A 20,753-nucleotide genomic window follows, 5' to 3' on the forward strand; every position below is an offset into this window, starting at 1 on the left:
AAAAAGGAAAAGAAAAGAACAAAAACCAAACAAATGAATAACATTCGGCCACTCGTCATCCTAGGGTCAAAAATCAAAAGGGAGAAACAAAAAAGGACAATGAACTGCGACTTGCAGCACGAAAGAAGCAATTGCAATGCCAAAAAACATACAATAGCAGCCGCATTCAGTTTCAGAATTCCTGGCTATCCTGAAGGTGACACTTGCAAACAACAGGGGAAATTACCATTCCATTCACGCGAGTATCCAACAAATTATACCAAACGAGAGAGACTCTTGTGACATTATCAGAATTCAGATATTTGAATCTCCCCACCGCTCACTATTCACAATAGTTATTTTGTTTTATATAGGGGTCAAGCATCTTAAGGGAGTTCATAAGGAAAATCAGAATTAAGAAGACAGCTATTGTTGAACCTAATCTCTCTAAGACACCTAGCATCGACAGTGTTCCTTACCCTAATTAGAAATATATTTTCTCCAGGAATACAAGGTGACATCACATGGTAGTGATTTTGTAAGTGCCTACAACATAACATAGCACATGAAATTACAGGTCATTTCCCGAAACCTCCAGTCGATCTTCCTTCCCAACCGATGCCCGAGATGAAGGATCAAAAACATTTTGTGGTTGCTGGTAGGAGGAACTTATGCTCGACTCCAGTATTGGATGTGTGAGCACCATCTCTGGTTTAGCATATGCTGTTTCCATGTCCACTCGTTGCTTCTTCATAGACCTCTCACCTTTAGGACTCTGAGAAGGGGAACTGACATTGCACCCAGAATCTGGGGTCAACGGCTCATTTTGAGATGAGAACGATTCATCAAGAGAGAGGCTCTTGGCTGGAACATGTTCTTTGGCAGCCTTGTCCTGGAGGGGGGACTCTGAAGTTGGGGCAGGTGTTGCTGGATCTGTCTTCTTGTCAGGTTCTTGGCAATTGTCGCCTGAGGCTGGAGCTGATCCTCCAGAACCAGGTGCTTCTGTAAGAACCCCACTAAGTCGTTGTTGCTCTTCAATTATCTTCTTCAAGTACTTGCCTTGGGCTTCAATCCGTAACTGAAGCTGTCTCTGCACCTGCAACATCAAAATACTATGAATGAAAAAGTCTGGCAAGAGTTCAGCTCATGTCACCATATGATGCACTCTTCACTTAGTATATTGTCTTGAAATTCCAGTGCCTTCAAAACAAGGTGGTACAGAATATATCTGATCTTATGTCAGATAGCTTTTTAAGGTAACTCCGTCCAGACATTTGAAATCTCATTTGAAATGGCTGTAACCATGAATGACACAACATTTGCGATTGAAATAGCAAACAAGACTCTGAAAATAACCAGAGAGTATAACAAGTACTGACTAATAAAAATCCTTGATAAATTTTCCTCTAACACCTTATCAATCCCAAACTAGTTGGGATGTCATGATCCAACAAGTTGCACTGTTTTTTCAACCAAACTAGTTTCATTTCCTTATCGTCTTCTGCACGGCTTTGTATAAGCAGTTAAAAAAAATCAATGTCATGAAAGGAAATCAAATAATTAGCATATCATTAAGAGGATTGTTGATTTTTAGGAGAAGAAACATGCCTCCAGTTGCTCATGCAGTCGTTTTTGCACCTCCATCTGCAGCTTTAGTGCTTCAGTAATTTGCATCCCACTACAAACAGAAAGAAATTTTTATATGAGGCATCCCGTTGATCAATATGTTCGACACAACCAGACGGTTAACATAAATAAAATTCATAAACTTGTTTGTATAATTACTAAAAATTTCAGTGTGAAATGTTTTATTAGGGTGCAGATATACTCCGTGGGTTTCAGCTCCTCTTAAACGTGCTCATATCCCACCCAAAAAAAAAAAAACTCTTAAACCCTACACTTTCACAGAATCATTCACGTGGAAATGACAGATTACACAAAATAGAACTTAAAGATAAAAGGAAAAACACAATGTAAGAGCTGAACTTACGATGAACCATCCAAGCTGGAAAGCATATCCCCAGTTTCTTTCTTGTCAACTTTTTTCCCTTGCATTAAGAATTGAAAGATATTAAAAACAGAATTCAACAAACAGAAGCTTCTAGTACAGGATGCATTCAGACGATCAATATAGAAAATCCCTCAAAACCAAGAAAAATTTAATAAGTGCCATTGAATATCTACATCTACATGAATAAATTGAAAGTAGAAAAACCTACCATCCGAAGAGGAGTCAGGGAGGTATTTTGCAAGTCGATATTTCTGAATGCATCATAAAAGAATATCAATAAAGATCGGAGATAAGAACATGAAATGTTAATAAGTAAACCCTACCGTCCACCACAAAACAATAATAACAATAAAAGGAAGTTTCAAAAGGTTAAAATAGAGTATATCTACCTGTAAATGGCTCTTGACATGGTATATTGTTAAACCTTGCACACCCATGACTCTAAGCACACCTTTAGGAGTAGCCCCTGTGAAAGGTTAAAAAAAAAAAGAGAGAGAAACTTGTTTATCATTTCTCTAGTAGAAAGAAAAAATAAAAAAGATGAAGTGTAAAATTCCCATGCATGAGATGCAGTCTTAGAAAACCTGTTCTCAAACATTTCCAAAGACAGCCTTCCCACTTTATCGAACACTGAAGCAAGTTAAATGGATGTGATGATGTTAAGAGTTAGAAATTAATGAGTCACAACAGGATTATTTAAGTAGGAAATAAACCTAGCTTTTATAAGACAGCTTTCTGTATTTTTAATTATTTACAGTTTCTGGCATCTTACAGACGACTACAGCTTAGCTTTGGGGGAAATGACCTATATCTTAGAAAAGAGTTAAAAAAAAAAAAGAACTAGCTTAAAGGAGATAAAGGAAACTCACGATCTGGCCCACCAAGCTGTGCTACAGCATCAACAAAGCGTTCATGAAGTTCATGCGTCCAACGCAATCTTTGCTTTGAAGCAAGACTAGGGTTGTTGTTGAGACTGTTCCCTCCATTCATAGGGTCCATCTGACTAGAACCACAATCTAAATGCTGACCATGAACTAATGAGTTGCTGCGGACTAAACTTGAACTTGGAACACTATTTGGTTGATACATCTGTCATTCATCTACATACAAGAAAGCAGAAACTCATCAAGAACATAAACAAGAAAATGTATTTTACAGTTTTCATCCTTAACAACAATATCAAATTAGAAAAGCCATAGTACTTCCTTAGATAACATTTTGGGTTGGTGAAAAAGGGGTAAAACTTTATTATAGCTCAAGAGATGCCACAGATCATTTCTTCAATAGCAGCAAAACTTGACAATTCCAACTCAGCATCCAGTCTAATTCATGATGTAAACTCATTATCTGACCTAGACACTCCTGATATTAGGTTTTGATCATATACTACAATCAGCCAATCATGGCTGTAATCCAACATAACCTGCGTAATGCAACAAAAGTACTCCTAAGCAAGTAAAATCACAAAGCTATATATTTTGATTCCCCTTTCTTTAGTCCCACTCAGTAATGCATTAATGTCCATTACTTATGGTCACTGCTCTATAAATCACAGTCTAAAGAGCAATACTGCATAATATCCATGGAAATCATGTCTCTTCAACAAATCAATCCACAGCATTTTTGGCCTTCCTATAGTTCCTATATAATGCTTCTCCATACTAGAACACAGATTAGACCCAGCCATACATGCCCAAAATCAACTTCAGATGGAATTCCCCCAATTGTGCTCTCACTTTAACCATATCTAACATTGTACAATATATTGACGAACTCAATGCAGACAAAAGTACAACGAGAACCTCAAAGACAGCAATTCAGTAAATAATAGATTAAAGAGTTTGGATATAAAAGAAACCATCCAAGGGTTGTAAATTATGAAAATAAACAGCAATTAACCGTGCCGGTGTACAATACAACTTGTGACTAATTAGTCAAAAACCGAAACTTGACTGACATAAGATGTCATGGGTAGTCTTCTAAAATACATAGGTTAGGTTAAAGGACAAAAAGTAAAGAGTACAAAGACTTAATGAGGGTAAGGTCATGGAAAAGGGTAAGTAACAAAGAGAGGGTTTCAAAGTTCAGCATAAGCCGTGATACTCAAAGTTAGGAGAAATCTTTTATAATTATTCAGAGCACAAAACCGGTTAGGAGCAAATGAAATGATAGTTAGCCAAGCTTAGTAAGTTCAGTTTATAAAGACATGTATTTGCTACAACAACAACAATCAACAAGAAAGTGCAACTCCAACATGGCTACAAAAATTGAGGGAACAAAAACTCATAAGCGGTGAAACCAGAAAAGAACCGATCTCACACTAGTGTGAACATAAAAGAAAAGTAGAATTGCAAAGTAAAACAAACAGAATTCAACCATGTTGCTGAATTACAATCACAACAGAGACAAAACATAGTCACACACAAAGAAAGAAAGAAAAAAAAAGGAAACTAACTAGGGTTGCAAACACACAAAAAGAGGGAAAAAAAAAAGTTCCATAAAGATGAGCCTATGATATTGATTAGACGACGAAGAGGAGGAGAAGCACGGAAGCAACAAAGCAGTTTAAGAAAAAGAGAAAGAAATACTAGGAATCGAAATTGAAAGTAAAGGAAGAGGAGACATACGCAGATCTAGAAATCATTCCTGAAATCCAGAAATGACATAATCGTGCCCTGCGATTTCGGAGCTGCTGCTGCTGCTGCTTCTATTGCTATTTCTATTTTATTATTAATAAACTTAAATTAAATCATATTAATAAAGGTTTGTAGAGTTGAATAGATAGAGAGATAGAGAAAGAGAGAGAGAGATTGATTGATACGGTAAAGTTTTGTAGGTCTTGGTCAAATGAGCAGAGCTGAGCCAGCACCACCAAGCAGATGCAGAGCTACTACTTTAATCAATTTCATTAATAATAAAACAACTAATTACTTTAGATAATTAATCAAATTTGCAAAACTCTCCAACTCTGAAGAGAAAACAGAATAAAAGGAAATGCTGAGAACAAGAGAGAGAGAGAGAGAGAGAACAATCGACTTAGACCACAACTCGCCCACGTCGATAATCTCTTTTTTTTTTTTTTAATTTATTTCTAACATTGACGAGTTCGAATCAAGCCAGCTAGCTGTAGCTTACTATATGCACTCGCCAATCAAACAACAAAACAAACACCATACAAATTAGCCGAATACTTTAATAAATTAAATTAAATTAATTACTCTTATTTCTACATTAAAAAAAAAGTATGTAAAATAATAATAATAATAATAATAATAATAATAGATTGGTGGATGCGATGGTATTGTAGGCAGTGATTGTGAGGCATGAAATTATACAATTTATTTAATTAACTAGAACAAAAAAATGAAATATACGATTAAAACGGAATCTGTGGGGTTATATTCCGTCCCTTGTTGAAATGATTCCGGCAAATTTCGTTCCTCTCATTTTCATTCTTTTGATTTTTAAATCTACAATAAAATTTTAACCCTTTGTCTTTGTCTTTGTCTTTGTCTTTTCTTTTCCCTCGTTATTCGCTTGCTAGATGTTCTTTGTTATTTATGGTAAAAGCAATTTGGAATTTGGACGATCAATGGGCCATCAAGACCTATGACCTGTGTCTTATTCTCCCTTTTTTTTTTAATTTATTAATTTATTTAATATGATACAGTTCGATTAATATTTTTAGCATCAAATTTTGATTGAAGCTCACTTACATCAACTTTACTAATAATACAGTACAAAATTCAATCTCCATAGATTTAAAAAAAAAAATAATTCACAACTCTACCTACGGATTAATGGAGGGGAGAGAAATCAACTTCCATCTAATTACATATAATTGAAAGGAGAATTCAACTATAGTTGGACCTCTCAATCTATAACATCATCAGGTGTTAAGTAAATCAACAATCAAGTTTTATATGTTGTAATTTTATTCTTCTTTTTTGTCCATTTCCTATGTATAAGGGTAGGTATTCACACCTCCCAGATCTTGATATGGTGTGTGTGTGTATGATTTTATCCACTATTTTTGTATTTTATGGTATATTTATTTTTTAGTTTGCGAATTCGTATCTTTAGAGTTTGAGAATTTCATGCTATAACATTAACAAATGAGGTTAAGGCAGAAAGTCCTATCCCGTATAAATCTAAAGATGAAAAATGTTACAAAAGAGCTTTTATCTAGTGAATGACTCTCTGTTGGGTGCTTCTTCTTCTTCATTGGAAGAGATACGTCACTCAAGCATCCTTAATGTACCGAGTTTTTCTTCTTGTTCTTCAGTGTGAAAACATATTGATTCAACCAACTATGTACTTATAATAGATATCATTTGTATAATTCCATGTCTGTGCTAGAAGTGATGATATACTATTTTCACTTATGGCCAATAAAATGTAAGTTTATTTCCCAAAAAAGAAAAAAAAAGAGGTCTCTTGTACTTACTACTTACTACTTTTTTGACTTTGTTGACCATATCAGACGCTTGTTCTTAGAAGATGGTGCTGACTGGACGGATACCATTTAGGAATGGAATTTACCACTATAAATTCAAAACCCATTCAAGCATTTTAGCATCACTTGCTCGGTTGCCCTATCTCCTGAGCCGTACTTGCCTAGACTTCTTGGACAGTCTTCACCCCTTTTTTCATTACTTTCTTGTACTTATATTACTTTCTTGTATTTATATTACTCTTCTTCTTCAAATTCACGGTGTGTTTATTAAGTATTAGAGTAATTATGTGCGGAATAAAATTCTATCCTGATCAACTCAAAATGACACAATACTTCTTGTCATAACACAAACCTCTTCTAATCGATGTGTCCAATAATACAAAATAACACAATATTTAAAACAAGACACAAAAAGCCAACAAAACTACAAGAACTCGACAACAAAAACGGCTTCTCTTAGGGTAATCCTCAAAAAGCCTCTAGTTAAACTCTCATCAAAGCAATCGTTTACTCATCCCAAACCATCGGAACCTCAATGCACTAACTACTAGAACCTCTCATCGATCTAATAAAATCATATCATCCCGATACAAACACTAACATGATCCCGATGAGGAAACTAAAACAACATCATCTTCGGCACCAAAAAAACCTAAAGAAGGGCCGATATACAACATCCAACCACAAAAAAATACAATCAAATGGAAAAAGAAAGAAAGAAATTCAATGATAATGAATAAAGAGAAAAAGAAAATAAAAAATAAAAAATAAGTAATTAAAATGAGATAAAATTGAAGTAGGGAATGAGAATTAAAATAATTGTTTACTTTAGTTGTACGAATTGGAATAAAAATAAATTGTATTGCGATAAATGTGTTTATTTTATTTATGAATCATAATCGATTGTTACAGGTTACTAAACTGGCCTTAATTAATTATTGTTATTATTTATTATAATAATTGTAATAATAATAATAATAGTAATTATTATTATAATTATTAATCATTAATGCTACTAATTATAATATTTTTTATCATTATTATCATCAATAAATTTTTCATAGTTATTATAATAACATATAAAGAAGGATAAAATGAAAATTTTAAAATTTGAGTGGGAGTAATATAGTTATTTTAGAGAATATAATTATCATTCCCACCTACCCTATATAAATGAGAATTATACTAATTTTTCTTAATTTTAAGTAGAACACATCAGTTTGATTCTAATTTCATCTCTCATTTAATTAAATAAATACATCATTCATTATAGGGATGGCAAAAATCCCCACGGGGACGGGTACCCTCGGGGATTTTCCCCATTCGGGGAGGGTATGAGGATAATTTCATACCCAATTTCTTATTCGGGGAGGGGACGGGGATGAGGTGGAATCCCCATCCCCTACCCATTTCCCCATTTTAATTTTTAATTTTATTTTAATTTTTTTAAATTACTAGTAAATAAATAATAAAATTATAAATATTGGTAAAAATAAAAAATATCAAAATATTTATATTATTAAACTTATAGGCTTAATTAACTAATTAAAGTCCTAAATTTTTATTTAGGACATTAAAAAGACCGAGTAGATTCTATTAGCCCAAAATTTTTTTATTTTTAATATTCTTTAAATATTTTAAACTTAAATATATTTTTTATTTATTTTTAGATGTTATAATTGCCCACAACGAATCACAATTTTAATATCTAATCTAATATTTACTCTTGATTTGCTCCGATTTAACTATTGTGTTGTAAAGGGAATAGTCCACATTTATAAAGTGTCCATGCCACCATTGAAAAAGTTAATTTTGAATCTAAATTCGATTTTATTTGTAACAATTTTGTATTAGACTATTAATTTGTTCATGATAGTTTGTAAAAGAAGTTTGTATCCCTTGCATGCTGCGTTACTTACTAATTTAATGTATGTGACTTTTGTAATGAATATTAATGTAAGATATATTTCGAACTTTACTTTTATTTGAATTTTTTATTTTAATATGATTAACTCAAAATCAAAAAAAAAAATATATTAGTTATTCGGGGATCGGGGACCCTCGGGGATCCCCTGTTATTATTCGGGGAGAAAATGATGATTCGCTCAAGTAATTCTGACGGAGACGGGGAGGGGACGAGAACATACGCAAAATATCAAGGATGAGTACAGGAAAATTAGTCCCCTCCCCTCCCCTCCCCATTACCATCCCTAATTCATTCTCATTCATTAATTTTAATTCCGATTCCTTATAACCAAACACGCGTTTAAAATTACACGACCTTCTTTTTCTCTTTTATTTTTTTTTTCGAATTTGAGTCTTCGGCCTACCTGCCACCTACAGCCTGCTGCTTCCCCGCAGATGTTGTGCATTAGAGATTCCGAGTCTAGAGCAACTTTTATTTGTTACAAAGCCTGCATTTGGAAAGGTCTGATAGGCCCACGCCCTGGAACACCATCCGAATATGAGAACTTCTGAAGCATGAATCTCCTATAAATATATTACGAATATAAATATATTAACTGTCCCATCTTGTACTTAAGAGCGCAATCTAAAAATATATTAAATGTTCCATCTCGCAGATGGGAGTGGTAATCTAAATTGAGATTCATTTATTCGACTCAAATTAAATAAATTTGAGTTTAGTAAAATTGATTTGTTTATATAAAACAATGCAGTGAAATGCAAATTATGCGGTACTTATTTATATTAAGCACGAATATTCATTAATGATCGGTTTAATAAACGAATTGAATAATCCACCAAATTTTGACCCAAAATTTGTCACGTACTCTATTTTGCCACCCCTAATCTTGTTGTTGATGCCTCTCAGGCCTCAAGCTCATTGCTGCAATTAAGTCTAAACAGAATGAAGCCAAAAGCTTCGCCATAAGATGTCCACATAATTTAAGCATTCACGATTTGGATTTACACTTGAATGCCAGCCACTGCCAGCTCCGCGAGTAAGAACAGAACAGCAATTTTACACTTGTAACCGTAAGATGATATGAGTGAACCGGAGAATCTCACTTGGACATTGCAATTTGACAACGATCAAGCAGAATTTCAAGCTCTATATGCCATAACCGCTGATTCCACTGGGATTTTCTCTGGCCAAACTAATCTCTTGAGCTCCCATTTTGACTTCACCCCAAATCAGAGATCCCGTCGTTGTGTCCAAGCTCAGTATACTATTCTTCCCCCCAACTGGAGATCCTTCCATTGTCAATCCTCCTGAACTCTCGTGTGATGTTAAACAGCTTTCAGTTGAACAATCAGCCCTCTGCGGATGGAGATTGGGCAGCAATTCTTCTGGGCATTGCACTTCGGCTACCTCAACAGATTGTGAGGTATAAAAACCAAGTGAGTCAAGAATGTAACTTCTTGGCATTTTAGTCCCTAATCCCTTACATTTTTCACTGTCTGCGTCAACAACTGCACCTCCAAGAATTTGATCAGTAAGTATTTTGCAAGCTCTCTCAAGCATAGCTAAATATCTTTGTTGTGCATTCTGGCGAATTTGCAAGTGCTTCTCAGCCTATTAAAAAAAAAAACAAAAGTTAGAAATGAGCTATCTGGACTGCAGACTGGAACCTGTTAAGTACGAAGAAAATCTAACAGACTGAAGTTGAGCTGAAGCCAAACATGAATAGCTCAAGCAGAATGGTTTCATACACTCACTGCTGGTGTCTATCATCCAAGACCTCCAAAGACAATAAAATTCTGGTATTAAGACACACACGAATTCCACTTTTCAAGGAAGAAGAAACATACCTCAACTTGCAAATGCAATTTACTTTGCACTTCCATTTGCACTCTTAAAGCCTCCTTGACTTCATAACTCCTGAACATAACATTCATTATCTTACATGATTTAGTAACATCAAACATTTTGGGTTTACCAGATACATGGCAGGTATCACCAGAGCTTATGAACGAAGCATATATACTCTTACTCATTCATATCCGAAGCTGGAAAGTTTGGAAGAGAATTATCATTCGCAGAGCTTTCTATGAGATATGAAGCTGATATTCATCAGAAAAAAGAAAAGCAAAAGAAGTTAGGTTTAAATATAAAATTCTTCTAACAGGATTTTCCAAAACGAATGAGTCGAACAGATAGTCATTCAAATAAAATCAGTTTGCACTATATAGCTTCATTCATGTTTAACAACAGAAATGCATTTTCCTGGAGGAAAAGGAAAGATTAAAGAGTACTAACTAAAGGAAACAAGTCTAGATCAACGTCTGAATTTCATAGCAAAATTCTGGGAAGCTATGGTGTAAAGTTGTACGGAGCAAATAAGGAAAACCAACCATCTTTGGGCGAGTCACCCATTTCTCTCCCCGATTGCTTACCTAGCCTGTATTTCTGTAATACAGCAAAAATCATCATAAGTTATCAATTAGAACTTCACATGACTCCTAAACTAGAGCAGATCAACTTTGCTGACATAAAAAAAGATAGTTCAATTTAAAAAAAAAATAACCTGGAGATGACTCTTCAAGTGAAAGAGAGTAAGTCCCTTCACATTCATAGTCCGCATGATAGCCTTTGGTGTAGCCTCTGCAAATAAGCACACAAGAACTTGCCAATAACATATTGACACGGACGCTCGAGAAAATGCCAAAAATTATCAGCAGACATCCAAATATATAACACATTCAATTTATAACAAGCGCGTTGGCGTTGATCCATGATCTAACAAAGTACAAAGATACGGTCGTGAAATGTGAATATTTTATTATAATGTTCAGCACCTTGAGGAGCCGATGGTAACGCATCTATTCTGTTCTAAGGTAATTAGGAAACTAAGTAAAGAGCAGAGCAGATAGAGGTAAACTAAGTCCACAGAATTGAAAGCAAAGCCTGACAGCCAAAAGATTGACAGAAAAAATATTGATGTAAAACAAGTAACGACTAGAGAGGAGGGGATGAGAACAAACTGGAAGGACCGCCTAGTTGAGTGACGGCGTCAACGAATCGATCGTGAAGGTCGGCGGTCCAACGGAGGCGAGGCTTTGGATCAGATGTCATGACCACGCACGGCTCTATTCCGCCTCCGTGATTCTGATGATAATGATAACTGGTCCGGCTTATTATTTCTTCTCTTTGAATCATTCTCACTTCGCCTGTGTTTAAAATGAAATGCAGATGCTTCTTCAATTAGGGCTCGTTCAATCGTCCGTCATTCACTTTTGACTGAGATTCTGTGATTTTACACTGCCTAACACTAAAATATTGGGGAAAATTAAAATTACCAAACTACCCTTAAATAAACGCAAGAACCTTTATAAGATGTGTAATGAACAAACATTGTGATTACTCAAGTTTCTGCTCCTCCCGCCAACGCCGCTTAATCGATTGCTGCAGAGAAAACCATTGAACAGGAATCCTACTCAGAAGAATGGAGAACATAGAATCGGAAGAAATTGAAATCCTAAGAGGTGGTCCTATTTACACCGGTAATATGGTGAGTCCTCTCACTAGGGTTCCTGATTTCGAGGATTCAGTTCTCCGGGAGCTCAAGGAATTGGAGGATGAATTGTGTATGGACTCGTCGCAATTCTACGACGACCATCTTTCGTGCGTTGTCTTCTGGTTTTAAATTTTGTTTGGAATATCAAACAAAGTTTCCGATTTGGCTTCTTTTATTTAATAATCACTTCATTTTCATTCAGGGTCGATGAGCTTAAGGTTTATACAGAAGACGAGTTAATGGATATGGCCTTGAAGGAAACTTTTACGGTATAACCATTGCCTGCTTCTCTGTTCGTTGTAATTATGCTTTTCATTATGCCTTAATTACAGTAGTAGCAGCTAATGCTAGTGTCCTCGGGTTGCTTTAGCTAATGCTAGTGTCCTCGGGTTGCTTTTGTACAGCACGTTTCATGTACCTATAATTTGTTTTCTCTTTAAAATTTTTCATATTCTGTTTGACTTTTAATAATACACACACACCAAAAAAAAAAAAAAAGGATTAAGATCTTTTAAGTATTTCAAAGCATTTTTTGCTGTGTCAATTGCCAGAATAGTCTCCATCATTCCATAACTTGTTTGCCCATAAATAATGTTTGCTACAGAATCGATTGCGGGATGAAGGGAGTGCTGAAAATTCTTCACAGCCTTCAGAAGAGCGCTCCAGTGCAGGGTAAGTGATAAGTGGAATTTTGTTTATGTTATGAGTCAATTTTTGTGTCTCAACCTACTATTTCATATGGGAACATTAATTTAATGCAGGGTTGTTATGCTACCTCATATTAGCCATAAGAATGCTAAAATGCAACTGCTGTAGGCTATAACATTCACCAGTTCATCCTTTCATATACGAAGAAAGTAGGTTTTTATGCTCACCTGATTGAAATTGGAAATTTTATTGTAATGACTTTGTTTCTGTTTTCAAGATAACTTTTATGAATGTTCTATTTTCCACTCTAGTAAAGTCCACATTGACATTTTTGTATGTTCAATATTGTCAAGAAGTTAGGATTTTTCAGTTAGTTTGAAAGTCTTATCAGAATAAAGTTTTAGATAATTAGTTTAGTTTTAAAGTCTTATCGGAATAAAGTTTTAGATAATCTTTTTTTTTAAATTCAAGTTTAGATAAGTATCCTACAATTAAGGGATATCTGTTAGGAGTTTGTTTTCTACATTCTATTTAAGTGTAACTTATAGAATGAATGAAATAAGGAAAATAGTATTTTCAGACTCTAAATATTTACAAATATGTTAGCTTTTTGATCAAATTTTATGCATGAAGCACAAGTACTCTGTCCATTTTTTGTAGTTGTTTGCACAGTAATATCGAGTATTATGGTGGTCTTTTAATTTTTTTCTTATTTTTAATATTTTAATTTTATTGATTGTACATACAGGAGAAATTTAGAAAGATCAGGAAAACAAGAGAATAGAAAGAGCCCAACAAAGAAGAAGAAGAAGAAGAAGAAGGCAAATCGTCTGACTGTAGTATGCGAACTATCCTATCTCTTGCTGCAAGTGTTTTTTCAGTTGAGATTGGTGTGCATCTAGTGTGCTGTGTCTTTTAACCTTGAAAAGCTTTTTAAATATCTGTTATTGTATTATTGTTCACATCTGACTTGGTTTCACAATTGAAGATAGTACTTCTTATGTTGCTAGACTATATTGTCATGTGCTCCTTTTTTTTTTGTTGGGGGGGGGGGGGGGGTTGGGTGTTGATAGGGAATGTTGAGTTAAAGTGGTTAATTCTTTTAGATTGTTCCTATCTGTAAAGACTAACTGTGAAATGGGTTGGCATAATTGTTTTAATGTAAGATTAAATATTTGCTTGTCTCTGTTTCTATGTTTACGGAAATAATTTGCAGTTACATTTGAGGTGGTAACATAACAATCCAGATATTAGCTCTGCAGTTCTACTATCCTTTGCATTTGACTTATCACTCTTGCATGTTCAGGATAATTTTATTGCCAAGGCAGAGCAGCTTTCCTCTATAAAACTGATAAAACAAAAGCAAGATGAAGCCAAAGCTGCAGCAAGACTTCATTCATTCAAGTTTGTGTCACGACATACATGTATAATTCATTTTTTGAGAAATCTATTCTAAATTTGTGCTTATTATTTCGAATTTTTCTTATGCAGCTCTAGTTGCAAATTCAATGAATATGCCGTTCCATTCTCAGACAAAACTGAAAGGATGAAATCGCTTAGGTCTAATAATTCTGCAAAGGTTTGCTCCAAACATATCTGTATAAAGTTTTGTTGCAAATGCTTCATTTCAACTTATCTTAAAGACTGTTTAGGAAATTGATCATGTAAGCTAATTTAAGAATTTATTTCTAGTATAGCAATATTTATATAGTCACACTTGATGCCTCTTCTTTTTCTAAACTTATTGACATAGTGATTCTTCTTCTGCTTCTTTATCTTTTCTTGAACAGTGGCTAAAGGCATTAGACATTCGGGAACATGTAGCTGTTATGAATCCAGAAATAGTTCTTTCTGTTGAGATTTACCATAACGAACGAAAATGGGTAAAGGTATAAACTCCACCTTTGTTGCATTTTGGTAAAAGAACCAGATCATGGAATTTTCAGGGGTTAATGGGATCTATTAGGTTAAGTATGATTATAACTGATTTACTTTCGTATCATTTGTGGTTTTGTCAAAAATCTGAAAAGGCCTGAATTTGGCTTAAGTCTGAATGAGTCCGAATACAAATGTATGAATGATATGTTTATTTTTTATTTTTTTAATATCTGAATGTAAGTGGCATCTTATTTATTTTTATCTTAAACATGGTTCTTTGATATTTATGTCCTAGTAAGTCAAAACGAAAAAAGGGTTTAGGTTTTATAATTTAGGAATTACATGTATTTAGCGGAGATGTTTTTGGGAGTAGTATTTACTTTCCATTTAGATAATAGTCACAAAATTTCACTTTTTCTGTCCAAATGTAAATGTCTGAAAATTATGAATAAGTTATAAAAAAACAAACAAGCAAATTGAAAAAAAAAGGTTTGAAATTAATAAAATTTCAGATTTCAAACGTTTAATAAACAAGCTGTGGTAAATCAATTGAGAGCAATAAATCATACTTAACCTGACAGATCCCATAATTTGGAGTTTCTAGTTTGATCCGAAGTCCCTTGCTACTTCATCTATTAATCAGGAATGCAATTATGCAAACCAATCAGCTTTACCATTAGAATCACATAAAGGAATGGAGAATTGTAAATGGTTTTCTTCCTATAATAGGGAAGACAGAAAATTTCTTTTATTGTTACTCTTGCCTGACCTTTTATTCTCCCCTTTCTCTATTTGCTGTTACTGATATGTTCTTGACTTTCTTGTAGACCCAGGAGTTCTTGGTGCTAGGACGACAAATGTTGACTGAGCTGAGGGATGTAATTTGTTGCCTGACAGACCAAGTGATGCAAAAGGCTGGACAGTACGATCCCTCTGGATATTTTCTGATAGAGGTATGGATTCGCTCACCACTCGGTATTCATGAAGAACAGTTTTTAACCTGGTCTAATACAATTTTGAATTTCTGCAGGATGTATTTTACAATGATTTGAGGCATCCCTCTGCAATAGATTACAGCGAACCAATATTTAACTGGCTCAGAAACTCTAAGAACGAAGCCGTTAAAAAATGGGAATGCATAATAAATGGTGAGTTACAACAAAAGCAAAAAGCCCTTCTTGGTAGTGTATCAACGTCACATTTGCCTCACTTCAAGGCTGTAGACATGCACAAGGCACGGTTTTGTGACGTGCGATTTCGACTTGGTGCAGGATATCTCTACTGTCATCAGGTACAATTTTCTCTTGTCAAATTATATGTTGTTTTTGCTTCATTTACATCTACCCTGGGAAATATGGATTTATGAGATTTTATTGCATTTTTACTACTATGCTTGACCACTGGGTGCAAATAGCATGACCATCACTTCGTGGCTTAAATGTTTTGAAGTGTGTTGTGCAAAAAGTTTTGACTATCTCGTTATCTAATAGTTGTGAAATATGTTGTGCAAATCTCTGTCATGAATAAATTACCATATGTGAAATCTCTCCCCCCCCCCCCCCCCCCCCCCTCTAGTCCCCCCACTCTTTTTCTTTCTTAACCCACGTCTTTCAAATGTAATTTGTTTGGAAATCATTTACTGCAGGGAGACTGCAAGCACACAATAGTGATTAGAGACATGAGGTTGATTCATCCCGAAGACGTACATAGTCGGGCTGCCTATCCAATTGTCACATTTCAACTGAAACAACGTTCACAGAAATGCAGTGTTTGTAAGATTTACATGGCAGCCAAGGTAACTGTGGATGACAAATGGGCCCAGGACAATCCTTGTTATTTTTGCGACTACTGTTATTCTCTTCTACATTCCAAGGATGGAAATCTTTAAACGGATGACGGCTTCCCAGTGTATGATGATTGTTTGCAGGATTAATTTTCTCCCAAACAAACACTGCTGGTTTACTCTTGTAAATTAGCCCAAATATGGAAACAACAAAATCAATTGTAAATCTGAGTCGTAGGTGGAGTATATAAAAAGAGGTAGAAACCAACTGTCCATTAAACCTTTGCGGCTTTTACTATAGTTAATAGTTCTTTTTCAGAATGACAGTAAATGCACACTTTATATAAAACACTGCTACAGATGAGATTTGTTCAACTAATCCAATGAAAGAGGACAAAGATCTCAGTATCTTTCATCAATTCAATGGATGAGTAGATTTGAGAAATTCAATGGATGCCGTGCTCAAGTCGAATCTGGTTAGTGCGTTCTCATTTCTCTGGACCATTAACATCAGCACCGTATCACAGGCATTTTGGTAACAACTGAACTTACACCTTGAATTGCTTTAATTTAGTAGCAGTTGATTCTAAGTGCAACCGAAAGAATATTTGAATTGATATATGCACGACATTATAGCACTTTGAGAAAGAGTGACTCATAAATGAAATCCAGAAGATCTAATTAACGATCAGGCTCTGGTCCAAACTAACTATGAGTTCTGTCTTCGCATTGGATCTGGTCCTAATGGCCGAAATTTCTCAGGAGAAGATGGGATGGAAATGTGTATTTTCTATGGACCAAGGGCAGGTTCGTTGGTCGGTTCCAAATTTTAAAGCCTGTAACCATGCAAATGCTTAGCCCATCTTCTTGCCATGTACGGGTCATGGTAATCCCAACTTTCAACACTGCTAGTCCTGCCACCAATAATGCTCACATCAGTCCCTGAGACAGGTTCAATCCTTTCATTGCTTGCTTCCCTCTTATCTTCTATATTCACAAGAGTTTCCCCTGTTCTTATGCATTCATCAATTCCACCCTCAACATAGCTATACTCAACACGTACGTCCTCACACTCACCCAAGTCCAGTAATATTCTTCTCTCTTCACCACCTCTTAGCTCTCCGAGCCTTATGATCCTGGCTTCCTCTCCAATTCTCAACTGGATTTCTTGAACATTTCCACCCAATAGTGTTGCAAGAAACTCCTCGAATTCATGCATGACAAACCCATTAGAACTGCCAAAGCCAAATCCCACATGAAATCTATGGACTGGGAAAGGCACTTGCAAGTTGATGGCATGGTATGTTCTTGTAGGAGTATCGGATAGATGTAAGATACAAGACTGTGGATTCTTGTGTGCTCGATCTTCTAGTATCTTTATCCCTTTCTTGAGGCCTTCAATTGGATCAGCTTGCCCCATATAGAAGAGACGATCAATTACTTGTAAGGCCATTCTCTTCCCATAGGATGTCATGCGCTTCAGGGGGAAGACACGTGCTGCAGCAGATGAATAGGTTACAATTGCTAGACGATCATTAGGTCTGAGGGAGAATACCACTAATGCCATGGATTGCTTGAGAAGCCTCAGGTGAGGCCCATTTGGGCTTGCCACCAATACCAAGTCAGTTGCCGGTTGATGTGCCAGTTTAACTGAGAGATAGGCAGCTCTCCTATTTGAGGAGGCACGCACATAAGAAGGTGTTTGTCCGATTGGTGTTTGAAATAATAATGATGATGATGATGATGATGAGCTGGTAGGGTAATTATGGTGGTGAAGATGGTGTGGGGTTTGTCCATTCCCACTCGTATGCCAAGATGAATGTGCACGTGGATGGTGTTGAAAGCCACAGGAATGACTTAATAATGTTGGTGGGACAGGTGTTAGAGAGAAATCAAGTCGAGGATGATTGGTTGAGTGGTCAGGCTCAATAGGGTCGTCATCGTCATAACGTGCTGAGCGCAGGAAGGAGCGCCTGTGGACCCTGAAAGTGGCTATGGAGTCATCAAGAATTCGAAAAACGGGGTCATTTTGGTTGCAGGAGATGGAACAAGCTGCAGGGTAAAGGTTGCGGGGCAGCTGGGTCCAATGAGCACGGCAAATGGGGCAAGTGACGCTACCATGTCGAACATTGGAAGAGATGCAGGCAAAGTGGAATGCATGAGAGCATTGAGCAGTGAATATAGCTTGACCAGGGCTGCCGCCTGAGCTGTAGCTCAAAGCTTCTAGACATATTGCGCACAAGTTCTGCCAGAAAGCAAATAAAAAGCACTGAATCATATATATATCATCACATGTAATGGTCTACTCCACATTCTGCAACACCTCCAAAGGGAAAAGATTACAAAGTGATGAAAACAAAAAAGGGCACTGTTGAAAGAATTGTATCTAAGGGTGAAAAAAATAGAAGAGTCCGTAGAAATAATGTGAGCAAAATGGGTGCTAGCAATAGCAAGATATGGGACAGGAGGAAAAACAATAGGGCGAATGGTATGGAGGAGTGTCACATGCTAAGACTGGAAGCAGCACTGCTCATGCCCCACATTGACATTGTTATGTGTTGTGGATTTGAAATATGATTAATTATGAATGCTGTGATGGTTTGAATATGGGACTTTTTTTTTTTTTTTTTTCCTGATGAACATGGTGGTTACAGGTTTTGATGGAAAAAATAAAAAAAAAAAGTAAATGGGCAAACCTCGTCCTATGTGAAATCTTTTTTGGGGGAAAAAAAATTTGTGGGGAATGATAGATAATGAAGGAAAGGAGACACAAATGCAGAAAGAAACATGAGGTCTGGTCAAATCAAATTTGAACGCCATAGGATTCCTAAAGTAAAGGCGAATCAAATGCTCTATCCTCTACTAATTATTGTTTTTCATTATATACATATATATATATATTTTTTTTGTGTGTGCTTTTTAATTGAATTAGTTGTAGTAGTTGCCGGGAAAGTGAAGGTTACAGTAAAGAAGGGGAGGGGGTAAGAGATGAGCTGTCAACAAACGCCATCTAAAGCAAAGCAATTTGGTACATTTAATTAACGGAAGGAATGCGAAAGAGGGAAATTGAAGTGTGAAGGAAGAATACCTTGGCGTTGGCGGTGGTGGTTGCTGCATCTTCTGAGAAACTGAAATTCTTCGCTGGGGAACCCGAGATCTGTCGATTTACACTTACACAGCATCAGAATTTTCACACCCGACTACTACTCTTGGTTTTCAAAAACTGTGGAATAACAACTAGCAAGAAACAGCGAGAGAGAAAGAGAGAGAAATGATCGATTTATGACACGAACAAGCCGGAACAGGGATGAATAAGCCAACAACAGGCTACAAGCAAGGGTAGCTTTGTTTTCTTCTCTTCTCTTTCTTTTCTTTGATGACATTCTAATTTAATTTATTCCTTCAAATTGGAAAAGAAAAATCTCGGCAAGAATGGAATTGGAGAATTCAAAACAAAAGGAGAAAATGAGAAAGACTTACAAGTACTGGAGGAGGAGGAGGAGGAGGAGGGCACCGCCTGGTGAAGGAGCCACATGCAGCAACCACCATTTTTCGAGCTGCTTTCCTCAGCTTTGACGCCCCCATTTTTTTGTGGTAAAGTTGTAACTTCTATTTCTTCTCAGGCTTAATGATTTGAGATACTGAAACTGAGGAGCACTGGAGATAACAATAATGAAAACTAGGAGAAGGAGAGTAAGGATTTCTGAGGAGCTCTGCCACTACTGCAAACTATGTCCACCTCCTCCTCCCAGCGTTACTTCTTTTTCCCTTCCTTTCGTTATGCTCTTCCAATGTACTGCTCACATTAAAATCTCAAAGCACAACACATACGACCCCACCCACAACAACGACAATATATATATATATATATATATACACACACACACACACACACGCACAATCCCCTTTCACCACTTCTATTATTATTTTATTTTCACTTTATACCCCCCCATCTCGTTAACTGGTAAACTGTTCATCTATCTATTTGTAGTAGAGAGAGTACTTGTTTTGCCATTAACCAAAAAAAAAAAAAAAAATTCAATGATACTTACTGCTTTAATTTGCTTTTGGTTGAGCGCGACGACTATGAAAGTGAAACCTGGCTGTTACCACTCTCTTTCTGCTTTTTCAAATTTCTTCCTTTTTTTCTTTTCTATTTTCGTCTTTTTGCTGCTTTGCTAATTGCTAATTGCTAAGCCTATATTATTTTATATACTTCAGCACTCATCTTTCCTATTACCCTCTTTCATAATAGAATTAGAATTGATCTAAATAAAATAATCTCTGTAAATTATTATATATATATATATATATATATCTCTCTCATCTCTAGTTGAGCGCTCGGTGCACAAACATTTCTTCATCTTTGGAGCACATTTGTTTGTTTGACTTTGACCATTGACGTAATAATTAATTAATTAATTTAAAAAAAAAGCATCTTATAAATGTTAGCCTTACTCTTTTACTTTTGTTCTAAATTCGTGATGCGTATGTATGTATCATAGCTTAGGAATTAGG

General features: G+C 35.7%; 4 protein-coding genes across 5 annotated transcripts; 1 reads left to right on the top strand and 3 right to left on the bottom strand.

Moving 5' to 3' along the window:
* Positions 1-323: 323 nt before the first annotated feature.
* LOC102628581 (myb family transcription factor PHL7) lies at positions 324-5,057 on the bottom strand. 2 transcript variants are annotated; one of them, XM_006467180.4, is made up of 7 exons: positions 4,618-5,057; positions 2,860-3,090; positions 2,380-2,456; positions 2,199-2,241; positions 1,970-2,027; positions 1,588-1,657; positions 324-1,075 (listed from the first exon to the last, which is right to left on the bottom strand). In XM_006467180.4, exons 2-7 carry the CDS (start codon positions 3,077-3,079, stop codon positions 551-553), a joined length of 993 nt encoding a protein of 330 aa, XP_006467243.2. In that variant the 5' UTR covers positions 3,080-3,090; positions 4,618-5,057; the 3' UTR covers positions 324-550. The 2 variants fall into 2 exon arrangements, with proteins under 2 accessions (XP_006467243.2, XP_006467244.2); XM_006467181.4 differs by having other exon boundaries at positions 1,970-2,018; positions 4,618-5,056.
* A 4,202-nt stretch (positions 5,058-9,259) lies between these two features.
* On the bottom strand, positions 9,260-11,568 carry LOC102627703 (protein PHR1-LIKE 3-like). Its single transcript, XM_006467177.4, has 6 exons — positions 11,394-11,568; positions 10,937-11,013; positions 10,764-10,818; positions 10,403-10,472; positions 10,221-10,290; positions 9,260-9,984 (listed from the first exon to the last, which is right to left on the bottom strand). The coding sequence occupies exons 1-6, from the start codon at positions 11,566-11,568 to the stop codon at positions 9,520-9,522; spliced, it is 912 nt and encodes a 303-aa protein (XP_006467240.2). The 3' UTR covers positions 9,260-9,519.
* A 278-nt stretch (positions 11,569-11,846) lies between these two features.
* LOC102627990 (snRNA-activating protein complex subunit) lies at positions 11,847-16,584 on the top strand. Its single transcript, XM_052435080.1, has 10 exons — positions 11,847-12,033; positions 12,129-12,195; positions 12,531-12,598; positions 13,323-13,464; positions 13,881-13,978; positions 14,066-14,153; positions 14,365-14,463; positions 15,280-15,405; positions 15,483-15,743; positions 16,098-16,584. Exons 1-10 carry the CDS (start codon positions 11,855-11,857, stop codon positions 16,338-16,340), a joined length of 1,371 nt encoding a protein of 456 aa, XP_052291040.1. The 5' UTR covers positions 11,847-11,854; the 3' UTR covers positions 16,341-16,584.
* A 113-nt stretch (positions 16,585-16,697) lies between these two features.
* Positions 16,698-20,229, bottom strand: LOC102628285 (hypothetical protein). Its single transcript, XM_006467179.4, has 3 exons — positions 19,716-20,229; positions 19,324-19,392; positions 16,698-18,480 (listed from the first exon to the last, which is right to left on the bottom strand). The coding sequence occupies exons 1-3, from the start codon at positions 19,818-19,820 to the stop codon at positions 17,065-17,067; spliced, it is 1,590 nt and encodes a 529-aa protein (XP_006467242.1). The 5' UTR covers positions 19,821-20,229; the 3' UTR covers positions 16,698-17,064.
* Between the last annotated feature and the right edge of the window lie 524 nt (positions 20,230-20,753).

Source organism: Citrus sinensis, chromosome 2 (genome assembly GCF_022201045.2).
Source record: "Citrus sinensis cultivar Valencia sweet orange chromosome 2, DVS_A1.0, whole genome shotgun sequence".
Lineage (NCBI taxonomy): Eukaryota > Viridiplantae > Streptophyta > Magnoliopsida > Sapindales > Rutaceae > Citrus > Citrus sinensis.

Bases quoted from the DNA above. Each gene is read 5' to 3' on its own strand.
- LOC102628581 (XM_006467180.4), bottom strand. From the start codon at position 3,079: ATGTATCAACCAAATAGTGTTCCAAGTTCAAGTTTAGTCCGCAGCAAC. The intron at 2,242-2,379 runs GTAGATATACTC...TGATGCATTCAG, and splicing joins ATGTCAAGAGCCATTTACAG to AAATATCGACTTGCAAAATA. The intron at 1,076-1,587 runs GCATGTTTCTTC...TTGATGTTGCAG, and splicing joins GACTGCATGAGCAACTGGAG to GTGCAGAGACAGCTTCAGTT.
- LOC102627703 (XM_006467177.4), bottom strand. From the start codon at position 11,568: ATGATTCAAAGAGAAGAAATAATAAGCCGGACCAGTTATCATTATCAT. The intron at 10,473-10,763 runs GTTGGTTTTCCT...GATGAATATCAG, and splicing joins GGGTGACTCGCCCAAAGATG to CTTCATATCTCATAGAAAGC. The intron at 10,291-10,402 runs GTAAGAGTATAT...TGTTATGTTCAG, and splicing joins CCAGCTTCGGATATGAATGA to GAGTTATGAAGTCAAGGAGG.
- LOC102627990 (XM_052435080.1), top strand. From the start codon at position 11,855: ATGGAGAACATAGAATCGGAAGAAATTGAAATCCTAAGAGGTGGTCCT. The intron at 12,196-12,530 runs GTATAACCATTG...TGTTTGCTACAG, and splicing joins CCTTGAAGGAAACTTTTACG to AATCGATTGCGGGATGAAGG. The intron at 14,464-15,279 runs GTATAAACTCCA...ACTTTCTTGTAG, and splicing joins ACGAACGAAAATGGGTAAAG to ACCCAGGAGTTCTTGGTGCT.
- LOC102628285 (XM_006467179.4), bottom strand. From the start codon at position 19,820: ATGGGGGCGTCAAAGCTGAGGAAAGCAGCTCGAAAAATGGTGGTTGCT. The intron at 19,393-19,715 runs GTAAGTCTTTCT...GTAAATCGACAG, and splicing joins CTCCTCCTCCTCCAGTACTT to ATCTCGGGTTCCCCAGCGAA. The intron at 18,481-19,323 runs GTATTCTTCCTT...GCTTTCTGGCAG, and splicing joins CCACCACCGCCAACGCCAAG to AACTTGTGCGCAATATGTCT.